This window comes from Macaca fascicularis, chromosome 2, assembly GCF_037993035.2.
Source record: "Macaca fascicularis isolate 582-1 chromosome 2, T2T-MFA8v1.1".
In the NCBI taxonomy this organism is placed as follows: domain Eukaryota; kingdom Metazoa; phylum Chordata; class Mammalia; order Primates; family Cercopithecidae; genus Macaca; species Macaca fascicularis.
The window spans coordinates 107151979-107172937 of NC_088376.1; the positions used below are offsets into that span (position 1 = coordinate 107151979).

Consider the following 20959-nt stretch of genomic DNA (forward strand, 5'->3'; position numbering starts at 1 on the left):
TGGCTTCAAGAAAGGGAAAATGGCACAGTGAAGAAGGGTGTCAGGTCTGTCTGGCTACTTCCTGCTGAAAGGGAGCATTGAGGGGATGTCACGTTTTTCCCTTTCTTGCTCTCTGTCATGAAGGGTTATGAAAAACTTGTTTTGGGGACAGGAGACACCAGATTCCATCAAGAGGCCCCATATAAGTGGAAGTTGCTGTTGCAGGCTGGTATTGGGATTACATAATCATCTGTAGGTGGAATCATTGTAATCTGGAAGATAGAAACTTAATGAGAGCATTAAAGAAGCAGGGACCAAATATTAGAAGAAGAATAATGAGGAATAAAGGTCCAAGGAATGGGAGAAGCCAGGTGATTTTTGGAAACCAATTAGTAAGGATTTTGGCCCAGTTTGGGTTACTTTGAGAAAGTGTGTGTAGCCATTTGGTTTGTTTGAAAATCTCTCGGATGTTAGTTTCCACTTCTCCAGACATATTAATGTAGGTGCAACACATTTTGTTGATGACAGCACAGATGACTCCTTGTTCAGATAGGAGGTAATCTAGCACTCTTCTGTTATCAAAAACCATTCCTACTAGTGAGGTTAAAGACTTTTCTAGTAGTGATAGATTTGTGCTAGTTTTTGCTAAGCTATTTTGAGGGAGGCAGTAAGTTCCCGCAGTGTGATTTCATGATAAGTACAACCTCCCCAAGGGATGAGAGTTGTGATGATTCCAACAACTCCAGCAATAAGTCCTAGGACCCTTTTTCTTCCTGAATGGGATTCTAGATTGGAAGTTATGTTTAAGACAGTGATTTGGGCAGGAGCTATTGTACCCAGAGTACAGTCATCATAATGAAGAGAATTATCAAGGTGGGATAGGGCCAAAGCTTGAAAAGGATTTAAATAATTAATAGCAGTGCCACAAAACCATAAGAATCCAGGAGGGGCAGATAATACATTTTTGAGGCTTCTTGGACTAAGAGGGCCACCACTGCTAAGGCTCTTAAGCCTAAGGCTCTTAAGCCATCCCTGGGATACTAGGTCTAAAGTTTTTTTAAAAATATGCCATAGGGGCAGGCATGGTGGCTCACACCTGTAATCCCAACACTTTGGGAGGCCAAGGCAGGCAGATCATGAGGTCAGGAGTTCGAGACCAGCCTGGCCAACATGGTGAAACCCTGTCTCTACTTAAAATACAAAAATTAACTGGGCGTGGTGGTGCGCACCTGTAATCCCAGCTACTCAGGAGGCTGAGGCAGGAGAATCACGTGAACCTGGGAAGCAGAGGTTGCAGTGATCCAAGATCACGCCATTGCACTCCAGCCTGAACAATAGAGTGAGACTCCATCTCAAAGAAAAAAAAAGTGCTATAGGGCACTTAGAGGGCCCCCCAATCTGGGGCTAAGACTCCCAAAGCTATTCCCTTTTGTTCATGTACATACAAAAAAGGCTTAGTCACATCTGGTAGGGCTGAGGTCAGGGCTGAGATTAAAGCCTGTTTGAAAGTGTTTAGAGCATGTTTCATATCATTAGTCCAGAATAGAGGCTGTTCCTCAGTTCCCTTGAGGGCTTCATATAAAGATTTTGCTATTAACCCGAAGGAAGGAATCCATATTCTGCAAAACCAAGCCTTACCCAAAAATGACTGAAGCTGTTGTTTACCACAGTTGTCATGTTTAAGATCTTTATAAGCACTACAAAGGCTTTTTCACTGGGAATTAAAATAAGACCCCAAAATTTAACCCTTTGTGTGGATATTTGTACTTTAGAAGGAGATACTTTGTACCCACAATTAGCAAGTTTGTTTAGTACTAATACTGTATTTTGGTTTGGAATAACCTTGTTAGGACTACAGATTAGTAAGGCATCCACATACTGAAGTAGATTGCTATCTGGGAGAAGCTGCAGAGGCTCTTTTAGTGAAGTGTTAATATAGCTAGAAGGTGGGATCTTAGCTGTAAATTAGATTGTAATTTTGTAAATCACAACCTAATGGAACAGGGCAGCTTGGCTGAAAAGGAGTAGAGGAATAGCCTTTCATTTTACAAGGGAGTGGTGGTGTGAAACAGCCTCATTGGGGTTTTCCATCAATATGCATGAGGAAAATGGAGGAGTGACACATTGGGCCATAGTAAATGTTTAAAGCTGAATAACTGTCCATTGTACCCATGAGTAATATTACCTGTTGTTCAGTCACAGTCAGATTTGCCCTGGGCTCATCCACAGAGATGGAAAAGACAGGGCCATGGATGGCTTCAAAGGCCCCATCCAGAGGATGGATGACTGACATTTCAGAGGCTTGATCATAATCCAGGCATAGAATTAGAGGTACTTGCCCTTGCCCTCACCCTCACCCTTGTTCTACAGGATCCCCTTGTTAGGTTGGTGAGATTGTGGCTGTCATAGCCTAGAAGGAAGAGGTGGCCCCCGTTCACGAGGGAGGGACACTCACTCTTCCAATTTGCAGTGAGGACAGGGTCCCAGGGACGACTTGCAACCTGGAGGTTTGGGACATTCTCAACTTCAGTGTCCTTGATTTCTGCAGTGATGACAGGCTCCCCTTCTGTTAGTGTTATAGGGATGAGCCTTGGGGTTATTGGCTAATGAAAAAGAATGTGCCAATGTTGTCTCAGTATAATTAGCTTGGTGACAGCATTTTTCCTCCTCCAATTGAGCCTTTTTTTTTTTTTTTTTTATGTTTCCTCCTGGTTATTGAAAACCTTAAAGGCTGCTTTTAATAAAGTACTAAAGGGAGTCTGTGGGCCTTGCTCTGATTTTTGGAGTTTTTGTCTGATGTCTGGGGAAGGCTGACTTATAAAATGTATGGGCAGAAGGGATTGGCCCTCAGGGCTTTCAGGGTCTAAATTTGTATATTTATGCATAGCCTCCATCAGTCTAGCTGGAAAAGGACTGGGTCCTTGGTCCTGAGTGATCTATCATAATTTAGAAAAATTAACAGGTTTTATTACAGTCTTTTTCATTCCTTCCAACAAACATGTTATCATATAATCTTCTCTGCCCCTGTCTCTGGGCTGGCATTGGCAGCATGGTATTGCCAATTGGGTTCTGTGTTGGGGACAGCTTCTGCCCCGGCTCTATTATTAGGATTGCCAACATGAGCTTCATCTGCCCAAACTCGAGCTAAAGACCATGATTTTTCTTCGTGGGAACAGTAAATAGTTAATACCACAAATGTGTCTTGCCAGGTTAACTCAAAGGCAATAAAGCCCGAAATTCTTGAATGAACTTAGAGGGATCCTGGCTAAATGAACCCAACTTGGATTGAATTTGCCAAAGATCAGACAATGGAAAAGGGACATGAACTCAAATTGTTCCCAAATCTCCGTTTTCCACCTTGTGGAGAGGCAAAATATTTGGGGGATTTTCTGAGGACTCTGTACTAGTGGCATATGTAACTCCTGTGCGAGTATGTGAGGGTGATAAAGTATCTGGATGGTAGGGGGCAGGGGTTGATTGGGGCATGGAGCAGATGGCAAGGGGTACACAATGAGTTTTGACATGCGTGCATTATGGAGATGTATAGAAATTCTAGTTACTTTTAAATTTGAAGGGAAGAAGTCTGGTACCAGATGCTGGCTTTAGATAACAGGGAAGTCTAGTTACTTCTAAATTCCTCAGGTAAGGAGTTTCTGCCTCAGGATGGTCTGCTTAATGGCCACCAGGTGATCTTTGCTCGCAATTCTATTTGCTTGATTTCATCTGTGGCAGTTTCTGGGTGCGGGGGTGGGGGGAATCAAAGTTACAGGAACAAAATAAAACCAACAGTAAAACTTTCATGCTGACTGGAGAATGCTTAACGTTTAAAAATAGGTGAATGGGCCAAAGCCAAACAACGCAAGCCGGAAAAGAAATGTTTAAAAGCTGGCTATATTTATACAAGAAAAACCAAAAGAGATAATTAAATGACACTTTTAAAATTCGGGGCTCTCCACTGAGGCTCGTCCCCGGGCGCCAGCTCCGGGAGTTCGGCAGAGGCTCGTCCCCTGCCAGGGCGCCTGGGGCAAGGGACCGCAGGGCGCATGCGCGTCTTCCAGCAGCCCCTTTCCCCTTCTTCCTCAAGATCCAGGGCGTGCTCCGTTGCCCTTCTCCGTTCCCTGCGGACCCTTGCGTCAGGACCCACCACCTGCCGGCCCATCATTTTCCGAGTCCCTGCGGCCTAGTCGGAGTGCTCGCTCGCGCCTCCTAAAGCTTTCAGCGGAGGGCGCCGAGACCCCTGAGGGCGGCCGGTAAGAAGGCGGAGGGGTGGGGGCCTCAAAGCTCGCGGGGAAGGTGCAGCAGTCACTAGAGTGCTGACGTCAGCTAGAGGCAGGGCACTGCGGAAGGTTGAATCCACGCCCTGGCTGCGCGCAGGCGCTGTAGGGGGAAGGCCTGGCAAGCTCCAGCCAACCAGGGCGTCACCTGCAGCCCGTCCCCCTTCCCAGGCTTGCCTCCAGCGCTCTGCCGCCGCCGGAGAGGGGAGGGTGTTGGGGGCAGGTGGAGCCGGGAGGGTCCAGCTGAGAATTCGGGGTTAGGGGATCAGAGAGCACTGCGGCTAGGAGCCCGTCAGAACCTGTCGCCCAGTGGGGCCAGGGCAGGTGGGAGCGCCTGGCCGTGCGTCGCGCGTTGGTTGGCCGGCTGACGCCCCGGTGCGCATGCGCGGCCGAACAACCCTGCGGGCGGAGCGAGTGTCCTCTCTCCTGGTGTACTGGGTGGGAGGTGGAACTGGTCGGACAAAGCCCTCGCGTCGGATCCTTGCCAGAACTGTAAGGAGCAAGAGGGGAGGGACTCCGGTGGTGCATTCATGCCCCTCTCAGGGTGGGAAGCGGGGTCGGAGGGGAGTGCTCAGAGCCACCTTAGCGCAGCGTGCTAACTTTTGAACTGAGGCGGTGCCGGGGGCCGCAGTATCCGCATCGCATCTACATTTTAACTCGCTTTGAAATGAGAACGTAAAGACGATTTAGGTTTTATTGTTTCCGACTTATATTTTACCGAGGTCTTTGGTTTACGGGAAATTGTTACCTACTAAATCTCATATAGCAAGAGATTGAGAAAAGGAAGCTACAGAATCTAGGCTAATTTATCTGATAGCTTTTCCTGCTTTTACTCTTTTTGCCTTTTCCCCCTACTCTAAGAAGTACATATTCAACTGAAAAGCCATGAAAATTGCAGCTTTTATCCCTCCTTGATGTAACAAACTGCTTTCAGAAACCTTACAGGATAGTCACTAAAGGAAGTCACAGTTCAAATGAGAGTGGCATGATATTAATTTTGTTAAAATAAATTACTTTCAAATAAAAGTTGTGCCAAATGGTCAAAGCTCAATCCTGGGAGCTCTATTTGGCACACACTGTTATTCTTTCTGTGTTAGTTGAAAGTGATTTAAGCAAAACAAAACCGTTTTTCGTGTACTCTTCCATAATTTGGATTTTTCACCGATTTACGTATCTTTCCTCCAAATTTGGTTGGAAACTGCACAGATTTAATGCCTCAGCACAGATTTTAGGTAAAATTTGAAAGTAGATTAAAGTAGTCATTTACCATGGTTTGTAAATAAATTGTATCCTTCCCGGTCCTCTGCCCCCTTCCAGGAAAGGCACCATTTCCTTAGAGAAGACCTTCCTGAGTGCTCCCCGTCCCATTCTAAGTGTAGCGTCTGGGAGTTTCTCATATTCTGTGCATGTTTGTATTATTGCATTTACTGCGTTTATAGTTATCTGCTTGTGTCTGTTTTTACACTCCCCCCTCCCTCTAAAAGTATTTTGAGTGTTAGAATTGTGTTAATATTTTCCTAGTCCCAATGCTTTACGCAGGACCTGGCCCATAAGTGATGATGAATGGGTGAGTTAAAGACTCAGTATGCCTTCCAAGTCTGATAAGACAGTGCAACCTCTTTAGTTATTTTATAGCATTTTCCATGTGGAAGTATAGTGGGCTATGTGCAGTATGGACAGGAACCACCTATGTAACAATTTGTCTGAAGAGGAGAAGCCTGCAGTTGATGTGGATGCCCTAGGCTTTTGGAGCTAGTGTCTGAATGAGAGCACCCAACTCTACTCTGAAGCAATGTGTCTTCAGTCAGCTGATAGTAATTTGATTTTCTGTGTAGCTAGTCCTGAGAGAGTAAGAACATTATATGTGAATCTTCTAGTTGTCTTAGCATTCATAATCTCAAAGTAAATTTACAGATTGACATTCTAGTTATCAGGCCTTCTAATTTAGCTTTCCCAAAGTCCGCATATATCTGTTTGAAGTGATTAAAATTGGGTTCTGTTCTTACAAAGTTAAAGACTAACCCAAGATCTGGGCGTTAGGAAGAGGCAAGCAGCCATGCCTGCCAACCTGCTGGACTCTTAACATTGTCTCTACTTAGAATTTTGTTTTTTTAGTCTGAAAAGTACGTAAACCATACAGGAAACAAAGAACTAATTCAAGCAAAAACTTGAAATCCTCCTTTGATTTTTAGCATAAATTGGGTAGCTAAAAATCCAAGTTTGTATTAAATAATTATTTTTAAAGAATTAAAGCTTAAACATTAACAGATGCCCCAGAATCCTCTTTGGTGATAGAATCAGGATTCCCTAATACTGTGGTTCTCAAACCTGAGTGTGCGTCCGAATCCCTGAGAGTATGTTAAAACAGATTCCTGGATCCCACCCAGTTTCTGATTCTGCAGGACTAGGATGGGACCTGATATTTGCATTTCTCATGAATGTTGTTGCTGCTTTGAAAACCACTGCCCTAAGAGTTCTTTCTCTCCTTCCTACCCTATCCCTTTCCTCTTTTCCAAAACTAGATCCTGATCTGTCACTTAGTGTTCAGAGCCCATTCTTAAATAAGAGCTTATAGGAAATACTCAAAAGACTCATAGGACTCAGTTGTTCGTTCTTATTCTTAAACAGAACAAGAAAATATATTTTTAATTTTTTCCAATGATTTGTATAAGAAGTCATCATCTTAGAGCAATAATTTTGTTTAATGGATAGCAGAATTATTAACTGAATATATTTTTATGTATATAGGCATTTTCCTCTAGAAATATGAATTGGCTACCATTATGGGAGAGAGGAGAGTTGCTGGAAAAAGAAAAAGTCACATTCCCTCTCATTTCTCCTCTATTGCTCTCTCATTGTTTCTCCATGCCCCAGAACGCTGTCTTCAAAAAGTCAGTATTAATTCATAAAAAGACAATTCCCACAGCACAATATAACTTTATTATACTCACTTTTGTTTTTTATTTTGAAGAGAGAAATGCTACTTCCATCAAAACTTGTGTTTTTATTGGTTAACAAGTGCTAACTTTGTCTTCAAATGGTAAAAATAAACAACTAGCTACTTTTTAATTCTGATGAATTAAAAGTATTTTTCTAGAGAAAAATTTGTGAAATTAGATTATACATTTGTACTTTTTAAACTCTAGCCTTGGCAAAATTGTCTACTACCTTGTATTTTTTAAGACCTTCAGACATTGACTCCTTATTGTGATAATTCTGAGTTTTTCAACAAAGTTTTTCAAAATTTGTTTTCAAATAAAGTGTTGTATTTAACTGCATGTTTGAGCAATATGTTATCCGACATTAGGTGGAAAAAAGAATTATGCCATTTTTTAATATACTCTGACATAATAATAGTTGCAACTTTTTTTTTTTTTTTTTTTGAGACAGAGTCTTGCTCTGTCACCCAGGCTTGAGTGTAGTGGCGCGATCTCAGCTCACTGCAGTCACTGCAAGCTCCACCTCCCGGGTTCTCGCCATTCTCCTGCCTCAGCCTCCCAAGTAGCTGGGACTACAGGCGCCCGCCACCACGCCTGGCTAATTTTTTTGTATTTTTAGTAGAGACGGGTTTCACCGTGTTAGCCAGGATGGTCTCGATCTCCTGACCTCGTGATCCGTCCACCTCGGCCTCCCAAAGTGCTGGGATTACAGCCGTGAGCCACTGTGCCGGGCCAATAGTTGCAACTTTAATGAATTTTTTACTTGCTAAATGTGGCTAAATCCCTTATGCGTATTATTTTACTTAAGCTTCACAAAAATTCTATGATAAAGATAGCCCCTACTTTCATAAGTGATGTATCCCTCAAAACATGTACACAAAGTCAGATGTGGGATTCCACATCCAGAGCGCTTAAACATCATTATTAGGTTCTAAATTAGATTTCACCTTTTAGAAAAGTCTTATTGAATATTTCTAGCATTTTGTCTGTGTCTTTCCACCATTTTATCTTAAATGTGCTGTCCAGGTAACTTCAGTCCAATGAGCATCAGATACAGACCAAATAGCAATATAGAGGTCGTTTTCTCATTTGTATTTCATTTCATATTCTTTATTACTAGTATTAGAATTGTAATTTTTCTTTTTTATAAATAAAGACAAAATTCAATAAAATATTCACTAATTTCATTGACTAATTTGTACTCCTGTCTAGCAGATTAGCATTGTGTTAGCTCAGAGTATTCTTTCGGTTAATGAAAACTTAAGATTCAGAATTAAAAGGCAGTTTGGAGTGGGGACAGAATGTTTATATATATCCACATGTTTCTGCTGTAATGCCATACTTGCATTCCTGGAAATCCTGACATGCTGCCAAACAATAAGCAAAAGTAACAGTTTGTGGAGAAAAAACACCCAAAACTGAACAAACTTTTATAAGAGCCCTAACAAAAACCCTAACCCTAATAAACATACTAGTACAATTAAATCTAGTTTAGACCAGTTTTGTCAAGATTAACATTCTAATCTAGGAGTAGCTTTATTTATCTATCCATTTTTTTTTAAAGACTTAGAAATCTCTAGCTTTTTCATTTATCCTAGCACATTGCCAGATGGTTTGATAAAGTGGAAAATGTAGCCAGACATGAACCCACTAAACATCTGCTTCTTAAACCAAAAAAAAGAACTACCAAGAGATTTTTTTTTTTCCTGAAGGTCTTTACATATCACTAAAGCCTTTTTTTTTTTTCTTCTAAATTGTAGAAAGCCTACCTCTGATCACTTCAAATCAGTAATATGTTGGGGGAAAAATGCATATATAATGTCTTTCCCCTGTTGACCAATTGCACATAAGCTGATTCACATTAAATAAACGTTTTGAGGCTGGACACAGTGGCTCAGGCTTGTCATCTCAGCACTTTGGGAGGCTGAGGAAGGATGATCACCTGAGGTCAGGAGTTTGAGACCAGTGTGGCCAACATGGAGAAACCCCATCTCTACTAAAAATATAAAAATTAGGTGGACGTGGTGGCAAGTGAGTGTAATCCCAGCTACTCGGGAAGCTGAGGCACGAGAATCACTTGAACCTGGGAGGCAGGGGTTACAGTAAGCCAAGATCATGCCACTGCACTACAGCGTGGGCAACAGAGCAAGACTCTGTCTCAAGAAAAAAAAAAAAGAAGAAATGTTTTGGTGTTACGACAGACTTTCCTTAACCATTTGTGTTATTTAAGAGATGAGGAAACAGACTCCAGAAGGTAACGTAACTTGCCCTTGCTCACACAGTCACTGAAGATGTCAAGATTTGAATACAGATCTCAAGCTCCCTGCCTTCCTTTCCAAACCATGGTGCAAACTACCTACTTTGACAGTCCCATTAACTGTGTTTAGATCAGCACAGTCCAATAAAAATAGAATGTAAGCCTTGGATATAGTTTAAAATTTTCCAAAAACTAGATGTTTTACTTTTTTAAAAAAGTAAAAGTGAAATTAATTTTAATGAATTATAATTTCAACACATAACTGATATGAAAAATTATTACTGAGCTACTTTCCATTCTTTGTACTAAATCTTTTAAATCCAGTGGGAGGTATTGAGGATAGGAGAGTATATGGGTTTGGTACCACGGGGTGGATAGGCAAAACAATTTGACTGATAAGGCGCAGATCCTGAACTAACCTGTAAGACTTGTCCGGTTTTTGGACAGGTAAAATGGACTTGTAAGGAGAGTTTATAGGCTTTAAAAGGCCATGCTGTAATAGGTGAGTGATAACAGGCTTTAATCCTTTTAAAGTGTGCTGTGGGATGGGATATTGGCGTTGAGCAGGGTAAGAGTGATTAGTTTTTAATGGGATGGTAAGGGGGTGCATGATCGGTCATCAAGGAGGGAGTAGAGGTGTCCTATACTTGTGGATTAAGGTGGGGAGACACAAGGGGAGGATGTGAAGGAGGCTTTGAACTGGGGAAAAGGCTGGCAATGAGGTGTGGCTGTAGCCTAGGAATAGTCAGGGAAGCAGATAATTTAGTTAAAATGCCTCGACCTAATAAGGGAACTGGGCAGGTGGAGATAACTAAAAGGAGTGCATAAAAGAATGTTGTCCAAGTTGGCACCAGAGTTGGGGAGTTTTAAGAGGTTTAGAAGCCTGGCCGTCAATACCCACAACAGTTATGGAGGCAAGGGAAACAGGCCCTTGAAAAGAAGGTAATGTGGAGTGGTAGCCTCCATATTGATTAAGAAGGGGACGGACTTACCCTCCACTGTAAGAGTTACCCAAAGTGTCTGTGATGGTCCAAGAGGCTTCTGAGGCAATCAGGCAGCGTCAGTCTTCAGCTACTAAGCCAAGAAGATCTGGGAAGGAGTCAGAGAGCCTTGGGCCAGAGTTCCAGGGGCTCTGGGAGTGGCTCCCAGGCAAGTTGGACAGTCCAATTTCCAGTGGGGTCCCACAACAGATGGGACACGGCTTAGGAGGAATCCCGGGCTGTGGGCATTCCTTGGCCCAGTGGCCAGATTTCCAGCACTTGAAGCAAGATCCTGGGGGAGGAGATCCTGAAGGATGCCTGACCGCTGTGGCTTAGGTGTTTTGAAGTTCTTGTGTGCTGGAGTTGTGGCTGGGGTTTCTCTCAGAGCAGAGGCAAGTAATTGCAACTCTTCTCTATTATTGTACACCTTGAAGGCAAGGTTAATTAAGTCCTGTTGTGGGGTTTGAGGGCCGGAATCTAATTTTTGGAGCTTTTTCTAATGTCAGGAGAGGATTGGGTAATGAAATGCATATTGAGACTAAGACGGCCTTCTGGCCCCCTGGGTCTAGGGTGGTAAAGCGTCTAAGGGTTGCTACTAAACAAGCCATGGACTGGGCTGGGTTTTTATATTTGATGAAAAAGAACCAAAATGCTAACTGATTTGGGAAAGGTCTGATAGAGAAAAAGGAACATAAACCTTGACTATGCCTTCAGCTCCAGCCACTTCTTTAAGAGGAAATTGTTGGGCAGGTGGGAGAGGGCTAGTGGTGGAACGAAACTGTAAGCTGGACCGGAGTGAGGAGGGGAGGTGATAGAAGAATTATAAGGTTGGGGAGTGGAGGCTAAAGAAGAATTGGGACCTGACTCAGCCTGGCGAGGAGCAGACTGGGGAGGAGGGGAGAGGTCAGATGGGTGCTTAGAAAAGGAGGATTTAAAGGACTCAGAGCTTGGGGTGGAGACTGAAGGAACAGACAGGAGAGAAAGAAGAAAGATTCGGAACGAGTCGCATTGGGATCAGAGATTAGGAAGGGACCGATGTGTAAAAGAATGCCTGGAAATCAGGCATCTCAGACCATTTGCCCATTTTACGACAAGAATTATCTAGATCTTGTAGGATGGAGAAATTGAAAGTGCCATTTTCTGGCTGCTTGGAACTATTGTCGAGTTTGTATTGGGGTCAAGCGGTATTATAGAAGAAAATAAGGCATTTAGGTTTTAGATTAGTTGTGAGTTGAAGAGGTTTTAAGTTCTTGAGAACACAGGCTAAGGGAGAAGAAGAAATGGAGGGTGGAAGGTTGCCCATAGTGAAGGAGGCAAGCCTAGAAAAAAGAGAGGCCCCCCAAGGGAGGTGGTGCTTGCCACCAAGGTGAAGGATCCAGGCAGATGTCCCCGCGGTGATCACATACCTCCGAAATGTGGGCGAATAATCAGGCAGGCATCCCCGCGGTGATTAAACACCAAAGAAAGACTGTCTTCCCAAGTTTGTGACTGGTGCCGGAGTTTTGGGTTCACGGATAAAACGTGTCTCCGCTGTCTCTACCAGAAAGGGAAAGGAACTGAAATTAAGGGAAGGGAGAGATTGAAGGGTGGCACCAAAATTGAAAGGAGAAAAGTTGAGGGATAGTGAGAGATGTTAGAGAAGAGAGTAAAAAGAGGCCGCTCACCCGATTTAAAATTGGTGAGATGTTCGTTGGGCTGATTGGTCAGAGGACCCGAGGTCGTAGGTAGATCTTTCTTACGGAGCAAAGAGCAGGAGGACACAGGATTGCTCTCCCAAGGGAGATCCCCTGGTCCGAGTCACCAAATGTCACATGCATCCGTGTGAAGAGGCCACCAAACAGGCTTTGTGTGCAGGTGGGCTGAGTCTGAAAAGAGAGTCAGCAAAGGGAGTTAGGGGTGGGGCAGTTTTATAGGATTTGGGTAGGTAGTGAAAAATTACAGTCAAAGGGGGTGGTTCTCTTGGGAGCAGGGGCTGGGGGTCACAAGGTGCTCAGTGGGGGAGCTTCTGAGCCAGGAGAAGAAATTGCACAAGGTAATGTCATCAGTTAAGGCAAGAACCAGCCATTTCTACTTCTTTTGTGATTCTTCAGTTACTTCAGGCCATCTGGATGTATATGTGCAGGCTTGGGCTCAGAGGCCTGACAGTTACCTCCCAAAGGCCCCACTTCCTTCTTTTTCTTTCTCTTTTTTTTAATTTTTTTTGAGTCAGGAGTCTTGCTCTGTCTCCCAGGCTGAAATACAGTGGCACGATTGCAGCTCATTGTAGTCTCCACTTCCCAGAGTGAAGCCATCCTTACCTCAGCTTTCTGAGTAGCTGAGGCTACAGACAGACAACACCACCCAGCTACTTTTTTGTTTTTTAGAGACAGGGTCTCACTATGTTGCCCAGAGGCTGATCTTGAACTCCTGGCCTCCCTCAAGCAATACTCCTGCCGCAGCCTCCTGAATTACTGGGATTACAAGTGGGAACCATTATATGCAGATGATTTTTTTTAAAAAACATATTTCACATGTTTGTTGTAAATAATATAGGAGATAAGAAGCAAAATTAAAACATTTAATATCCTACCACCTAGAGATAGCCATTGTTACAGATTGCATATTTTTCTAGTCTTTTTTTCTTTGCAAGCTTGGGGTCTGGCACTTGTGCTGTCTTAACTAAATCTAGGTTATTTTGTTCACCTTACGATGAAGTTTGGTGAGAATTCAGTCCCTCACAGGTAACACTGAACCTTCAAATAGTTCAAATTTTTTGTGTGTTTTTTATTGTTGTTGTTTTTGAGATGGAGTCTCACTCTCTCGCCCAGGCAGTGCAATGGCGCAATTTCGGCTCACTACAACATCTGCCTCCCGGGTTAAAGCGATTCACCTACCTCAGCCTCCCAAGCAGCTGGGACTACAGGCACACATTACCATGGATGGCTAATTTTTGTGTTTTGGGTAGAGACAGGGTTTCTCCATGTTGGCCAGGCTGGTCTTGAACTCCTGACCTCAGTCGATCTGCCTGCCTGGGCCTCCCAAAGTGCTGGGATTACAGGCAAAAGCCACTGCATCTAGCCCCCAATTTTTTTTTTCCTCATTGTGTCTCCATTTGATCTCAGAAATCTTTGAAATGGTAGAAGTATTTTCTGTATCTTTGTATTTGTCTCAAAATATCAATGTTCATGGTTAAATAAAATCACCTTTTTAAATTTATTTTATTTTGTTTTATTATTATTATTATTATTATTATTTTGAGACAGAGTGTCACTCTATTGCCCAGGCTGGAGTGCAGTAGCGTGATCCTGGCTGACTCCAACCTCCACCTCCAGGGTTCAAGTGATTCTGCTGCCTCAGCCTCCCAAGTAGCTGGGATTACAGGGTCCCACTATCACACCTGGCTAATTTTTGTATTTTTTGTAGAGACAGGGTTTCACCATGTTGGCCAGGCTGGTCTCGAACTCCTGACCTCAGGTGATCCTCCCGCCTCAGTCTCCCAAAGTGCTGGGATTACAGGCGTGAGCCACCGCGCCCAACCCACCGTTTTAATATTTAAATGGATACCTATGAACGCATTCTGTCTCCAAGAAACTCTTGCCACGTCAGTCAACCTAGAAATAAATTGAAGTATCCATTTTTGTTTAAGAATGTACTTTTTAAAAAGATAATTCCTGATTTTTCATTTAAAATTTTGTCATTCTATTAATAACAGTTATGCTTCATTAGATTACTTCACATATATTCACCGCTTCACTTATATATATGTTATGTATATATTATATGTTAGTTATATATCTATTATATATATAAAGATATATATGTATATATAATATATTAAAAACATTTTGGTACTTAAGATGTGACAGAATAGGACTTTAGCCATGTGATGATTGTTTTGAGAGAACGTGCTATTCAGCAGCTCTCCACTAGAATGGAATAATGGAGAACAGGAAAAGCTCAGAGCTCAATTACATAGGGGAGAAAATAATTTTTTACCTGATGGTTATTATGTGAATAATAGGGCCTTGCAAAATTTTAATAAGGTACTGCTCATAGGATTTTAAAAATCATTTGGTCAGTTGATATGGAGACCATAATATACTCGAATATCTTGCTAAAGATCTAAATTATTGGAAAAGTTCATGTGATTCAAATCCTTTCCCCCACTTTTATCTCCATAGCTTGTTTTAAAAATAAACTTTAATTTTCAGAGCAATTTTAGGTTCACAGCAAAATTTAGCAGAAAGTAAAGAGAGTTTCATATACTCCCATCCCTATTTACACATAACCTCCCTCACTATCAGCATCCACACCAAAATGGTATATTTATTACAGTCAGTCTACATTGACACATCCTTATCACCCAAAGTCCATGCTTTACCTTAGGGTTCACTTGGTGTTGTCCATTCTAAGAATTTTGACAAATGTTGACAAATGATGCTTCCACCGTTGTAGTATCATTCATACAGAATAGTTTCACTGCCCTAAAAATCCTCTGAGCTCTGCCTGTTCATCCCTCCCTATCGATTAGCCCGTGGCAACCATGGATCTTTTTGTACTGTCTTCAGACTTTTTGCCTTTCCCAGACTGCTTGGAATTCATATGCTTGGAATCATACAGTATACAGGTATATAGCCTTTTCAGATTGACTTTTTTTTTTGAGACAAGAGTTTTTGCTGGTGTTGCCTATACTGGAGTGCAATGGCATGATCTTGGGTCACTGCAACCCTCTGACTCCTGGGTTCAAGCAATTCTCCTACCTCCCCTCACTAGTAGCCGGGATTACAGGCGCCCTCCACCACACCAGGCTAATTTTTGTATTTTTAGTAGAGACAGGGTTTTACCGTGTTGGCCAGGCTGGTCTCAAACTCCTGACCTCACGTGATCCACCTGCCTCGGCCTCCCAAAGTGCTGGGCTTACAGACGTGAGCCACCGCACCTGGCCGACTTCTTTAACTTAGTAGTATCCAGTTAAGTTTCCTCCCTGACTTTTTTTTAGCCTGAGTTGTCTGGATGTACCACATATTCAGTTGTCTGGATGTACCACAGTTTATCCATTTACTTACTGAAGCACATCTTGTTTGCTTCCAAGTTTTAGCAGTTATAAATAAAGCCTCTATAAACACCTGTGCACTGGTTTTTGCGTGCACATAGTTTTCAGTTTGTTTTGTAAATTACCAAGGACTACTATTGCTGTATAGTATGGTAAGAGTATGTTTAGTTTTGTAAGAAATTGCCGCACTGTCTTGCAAAGTGGCTGCACCTGTTTGCATCCTCACTTCCCACTAGGAGTGAATGAGAATTGCTGTTGCCGCATATCCTTACCAGCAGGTGTTGTCAATGTTTTGGATTTTGGCCATCCTAATAGATTTGCAGTGGCATCTCATTTGTTTTAATTTGCAATTGTCTGAGGATACATGATGTTGAACTGCATTTCATGTGCTTATTTGCCATCTGTATGTCTTCTTGGTGAGGTGTCTGTTAAGGGTTTTTGCCCATTTTTAATTGGGTTGCTTGTTTTCTCATTGTTAAGCTTTAGGAGTTTTTTTTGTTTTTTTTTTTTTTTTTTTTTGAGACGGAGTCTCGCTCTGTCGCCCAGGCTGCAGTGCAGTGGCGCGATCTCCACTCACTGCAAGCTCCGCTTCCCGGGTTCACGCCATTCTCCTGCCTCAGCCTCCCGTGTAACTGCGACTACAGGTGCCTGCCACCACGCCTGGCTAATTTTTTTTATGTATTTTTAGTAGAGACGGGGTTTCACCATGTTAGCCAGGATGGTCTCGATCTCCTGACCTCGTGATCCGCCCGTCTCGGCCTCCCAAAGTGCTGGGATTACAGGCGTGAGCCACCGCGCCCGGCCAGGAGTTCTTTGTATATTTTGGATAATAGTTTGTTATCAGACGTGTCTTTTGCAAATATTTTCTCCAAGTTCGTGGCTTTTCTTCTCATTCTCTTGACACCTTCTTTCACAGAGCAGAATTTTTCAGTTTGACCAAAGTCCAGCTTACCAGTTAAGCCGGATAGTGCCTTTGGTGTTATAACTAAATAGTCATTTCTATCCCCAAGGTCATCTAGATTTTCTCTTTTGTTATCTTCTAGGAGTTTTATAGCATTTTATATTTAGGTATATGACCCATTTTGAGTTAATTTTTGTGAAAAATGTAAGGTCTGTGTCCAGGTTAATTTTTTTGCATGTGGATGTCCGATTGTTTTAGTGTCATTTGTTGAACAAGCTGTCTTTGCTCCAATGGATTGCCTTTGTTCCTTTGCCAAAGATTAGTTGACTTTATTTATATGAATCTATTTCTGGGCTCTCTATTCTGTTCCATGGTTCTATTCATTCTTTCACCAACACCGTGCTGTCTTAATTACTGTAGCTTTAGGGTAAGTCTTGAAATAAAGTAGTGTCATTTTTCTACCTTTGTTCTCCTTCCTTATTGAGTTGGCTACTCTCTGGGTCTTTTATCTCTCTTTATAAACTTTAGAATCCGTTTGTCAGTATCCACAAACTAACTTGCTGGGATTTTGATTGTAATTTCATTGAATCTATAGATCAAGTTGGGAAGAATGACATCTTGGCAATATTGAGTCTTCCTATCCATGAACGTGGAGTATCTCTCCATTTATTTAGTCTTTCTGTTTCCTTCATCTGAGTTTTGTAGTTTTCCTTATCTAGATCTTATACATATTTTATAAGATTAATAACTAAGTATTTCATATTTTGGGTGATAATATAAATCATAATGTGTTTTACATTTAAAATTCTACTTGTTCATTTGTGATATCTGCTTAACTTTTAAGCAATTAATGGATGCCTGGAAGTTGACGTACATATATATTCAGAAATGTTTTGCCACCTGAGACCTATGAGGAGGTAAGTATCGTGGTCCAATCTGTAATTAGTATTGTGGGGGTGGCGGAGGAGGTCTGTTATGCATTTGGTTTATTTCAGTTTGTTACAATTTTTCTAATTCTGAAGTTATATTATGGTGGAAAGCTGGAACAAAAAAGTAAAGAAAATTTATATAAGACAGGTCTTCCAAGAGTACATTCAGAGTAGAAGGTGAAAAGAATACTGTCCTTCAGAATAGTTCGGTGTGAAAAGCTTAAACAGAAAAACAGATCAAGTTTCCTCTTAACACAATTCACTTTATGGTATTACGTTTCAAGCATCTAGGGCACACAGTTTCTTTTCTTTAGAGTTTAAAAGAGGGAGAGACTAATGAGAATACAGAAGGGAAGGTTCTGGGGGAATAGATACAATGCCTCCTGGAGCATCACAGGTGTGCAGTAATTGTTCAGTTTGGATAGGTGAAAATGCAGGTCAGGGAGGATGCATTAGGACTTAGAAATTATGTAGGACAAAAAGGGGAAAATGAGGAAGATTATTGGGAGCTGGAACTAAGGGTTTCTATAAGGAGTGATTGGAGATCAAGTTGGAAAGACAGATGGGGAAACAATGAAAGAGGGTTTCAAATACCAGACTAAGGAGTGGATTTATTCGCAGGAATTAGGGCACCACCAAAGCTGTTTGAGTAAGGAATACAGTGATGGTGGGATTTTAGGAAAGTTAATCTGTTGGTGATACCCAATATAGTTAGAGAAAGGGACAGCAGAGTAGACTAATTATGAGAGTGTACAGTCTAGTTTTGTAGTGATGATAATTGATAGCAGAGAACGTGGGAAGAAGGAATGATTTCATTGAACATTGTAAAGTGAGAAGACTTTACTAACTGAAAGTGAATGGGGGTAGTGAACTAATTTGGGTTTTGTGCTTTACAACATTGAGAAAGGTGGTGCCACAATAACAAAAATAAGGAAGATAATCCTGAATTGAGTTGTTAGCTGCTCTCTGGCCTTCTGTAACCAGGCTGGATTTAAAAAGACAATAATGACTTGTACTCCTTTTTTAGATACGCAAAATTTGAGCAGCTGGCAGGAGAGCTAAGTGTATGTCAGACGTTGGGAAATGAGAACGGAAGCTCAGAGGGATAAGTGGAGTTGCAACTGTGGTGTACTTAGACTAGCTCATATTTAATCCTGGCTGATTGTTTCCTTTGCTTTAAACTCCTGTTCTAATCCTTGAGGTACACAAATCCATATATTGACTTTATAAAAGGTTCAAATATATGGGAGGAATAAAAGATAATCTGCAAATAGGTTGGTGGTCTCCAGATTGTTTAAAAATCACCAGAAATGATTCCACAATCTCTACCATTTTAAAAACATAAAACTTTTCTAAAGACTTGGCACACCTAATGTATGAGAACAGAGGCATGTGCAATGTTTAGAGACTTCATTATAAAAAGCTTAGGTTGGGCCAGGCACAGTGGCTCACGCCTGTAATCCCAGCACTTTGGGAGGCTGAGGCAGGGAGATCCTTTGAAGTCAGGAGTTCAAGACCAGCCAGGCCAACATGGCAAAACCCCGTCTCTACTAAAAATGCAAAAATTAACTGGGCATGGTGGCATGCACCTGTAATCCCAGCTACTTGCAAGGCTGAGGCAGGAGAATTTCTTGAACCCAGGGGGCAGAGGTTGAGCCAAGATCGCACCACTGCACTCCAGCCTGGGCAACAGAGTGATACTCTGTCTCAAAAATAAATAAATAAATAAAAGCTTAGGATGGAAAAGGTAAATGATAACATTTAAAAATAGGTGTCGTGGAAGTGCTTTCAAAAAACCGCAAGTAATTTCATTTGGATTTAAACACTGTACTTTTAAAAAACACTCTCAAGTGGGTTACAAAACTTAAGAATATCACGGCCGTGTGTGGTGGCTTATGCCTGTAATCCCAGCACTTTGGGAGGCTGAGGCGGGTGGATTACCTGAGGTCAGGAGTTTGAGACCAGCCTGACCAACATGGTGAGACCCTGTCTCTACTAAAAATACAAAAAAAAAAAAAAAAATTCACTGGCAGTGGTGGCACACGCCTGTAGTCCCAGCTACTTGGGAGGCTGAGGCAGGAGAATCACTTGAACCCAAGAGGCAGAAGATTGCATGCAGTGAGCTGAGATCATGCTACTGCACTCCAGCCTGGGCAACAGAACAAGACTCCGTCTCAAAAAAAAAAAGAATGAGAATATCAAATTATCCAACTAGTATAATTTTAGCATGCTAATAATGAGGGAATGAGCTAAAAGACATCTGTATCTCTTTTTAAGTATAATAATTATCAAAATGTTTGCTACTATAAGGAAAAAATTGAACCAGGCATGGTAGCTCATGACTGTAATCCCATTGCTTTGGGAAGGTAAGGCGGGAGGATTGCTTGAGGCCAGCAGTTTGAGATCAGCAAAAGAACTAGTTGGGTGTAGTGACAGGCGCCTGTAGTCCCAGCTACTTGGGAGGGTGAGGTGGGAGGATCACTTGACCTCCAGAGATCGCACCCCTGCACTGCAGCCTGGGCAACAAAGCAAGACTCTGTCTGAAAGAAAGAAAGAAAGAGAAAGAGATAGATGTAAAGAGAGAGATATAGATATAGAGAGAGAATTACACTATTGGATATTAAGATTTTTTGATCTGAATAAGAAAATTAGAAAGGAAATTGTTACCATTTGCAGTGAAGTCAGCTGAATTTCAAAGTGGAGTATTGAGGGGAAATTATAATATTATTTAATATTTCTCATTTTGCACAAGAAAAAACTATAACCACTGTTTTAGAAATCATGTGGTACTCACTGCTTGTAAAACTAATAGATTTCAGAAAACCGTGAAGTATCTATCTTGTTTCTGCTGTGCATAGTACGTTTAATTTTATTGTCACCTTATACATTGAGGATTTGTGTGTGTGTGAGTGCCTCAATGAATAACCAGCCCACATCTTTTTAAAAGGTTATGTCTAGAGAAGATATTTCCACACTGGTTTCCCTATTCAAGAGCTTTATCAGGAGCTGAAGCAGTCAATGCCTTGAGGCCTTTCTATTTTGCGGTACATCCAGATTTCTTTGGACAGCACCCCGTAGAAAGGGTAAACATTTATTTATTTTTAAACCAGTAGTGTACATTTCTGCTTATTTACCTTTGATACAATATAATACATAGAGTTCTATAAACGTGGATTATTCTGTTGTAGTGATATAATCAATGCTTTGAACTAATTTGAAATGTAGAGACCAAAAATTGAAAATAGAGCTTTTTTTATCAAAGCTGTCATTGTTTTGTGCAGGCAATAAAGCTGTCATTTAAACTCTTTAGAGTACTAGTAATCATGTTTTTGGCACCAAGTTTTGAAGTACAGTTGAGGGTTTGAAAGAAAACTTGAGACCTCTATTATCATGATCAATCTCTCTTTTTTATTTTTTTTAAATTATTCTTTAAGTTCTATGGTACATGTGCACAGCATGCAGGTTTGTTACATATGTATACATGTGCCATGTTGGTGTGCTGCACCCATTAACTCGTCATTTACATTAGGTATTTCTGCTAATGCTATCCCTTCCCCATCGCCCCTCCCCACAATAGGCCCCGGTATGTGATGTTCCCTTCCTGTGATCTCATTGTTCAATTACCACCTATGAGTGAGAACGTGCGGTGTTTGGTTTTCTGTTCTTGT

The 20959-nt window shown here is 41.7% G+C and overlaps 1 protein-coding gene across 29 annotated transcripts in view; it reads left to right on the top strand.

Moving 5' to 3' along the window:
- Positions 1–4038: 4038 nt before the first annotated feature.
- The window catches only part of TCAIM (T cell activation inhibitor, mitochondrial), an 82817-nt gene continuing 65896 nt past the window's right edge, over positions 4039–20959 (top strand). For 10 of the 29 annotated variants that reach the window (XM_065540462.2, XM_045386407.3, XM_074031871.1 and 7 more), the window contains exons 1-3: positions 4645–4745; positions 17207–17279; positions 20239–20374. In XM_065540462.2, coding sequence (XP_065396534.1) covers positions 17251–17279; positions 20239–20374 — 165 coding nt within the window. In that variant the 5' untranslated portion in view covers positions 4645–4745; positions 17207–17250. Of the gene's footprint in view, positions 4230–4355; positions 4746–17206; positions 17280–20238; positions 20375–20959 lie in introns of those variants that run through there. The other 19 variants (XM_005546827.5, XM_074031853.1, XM_065540466.2 and 16 more) reach the window with 7 other exon arrangements.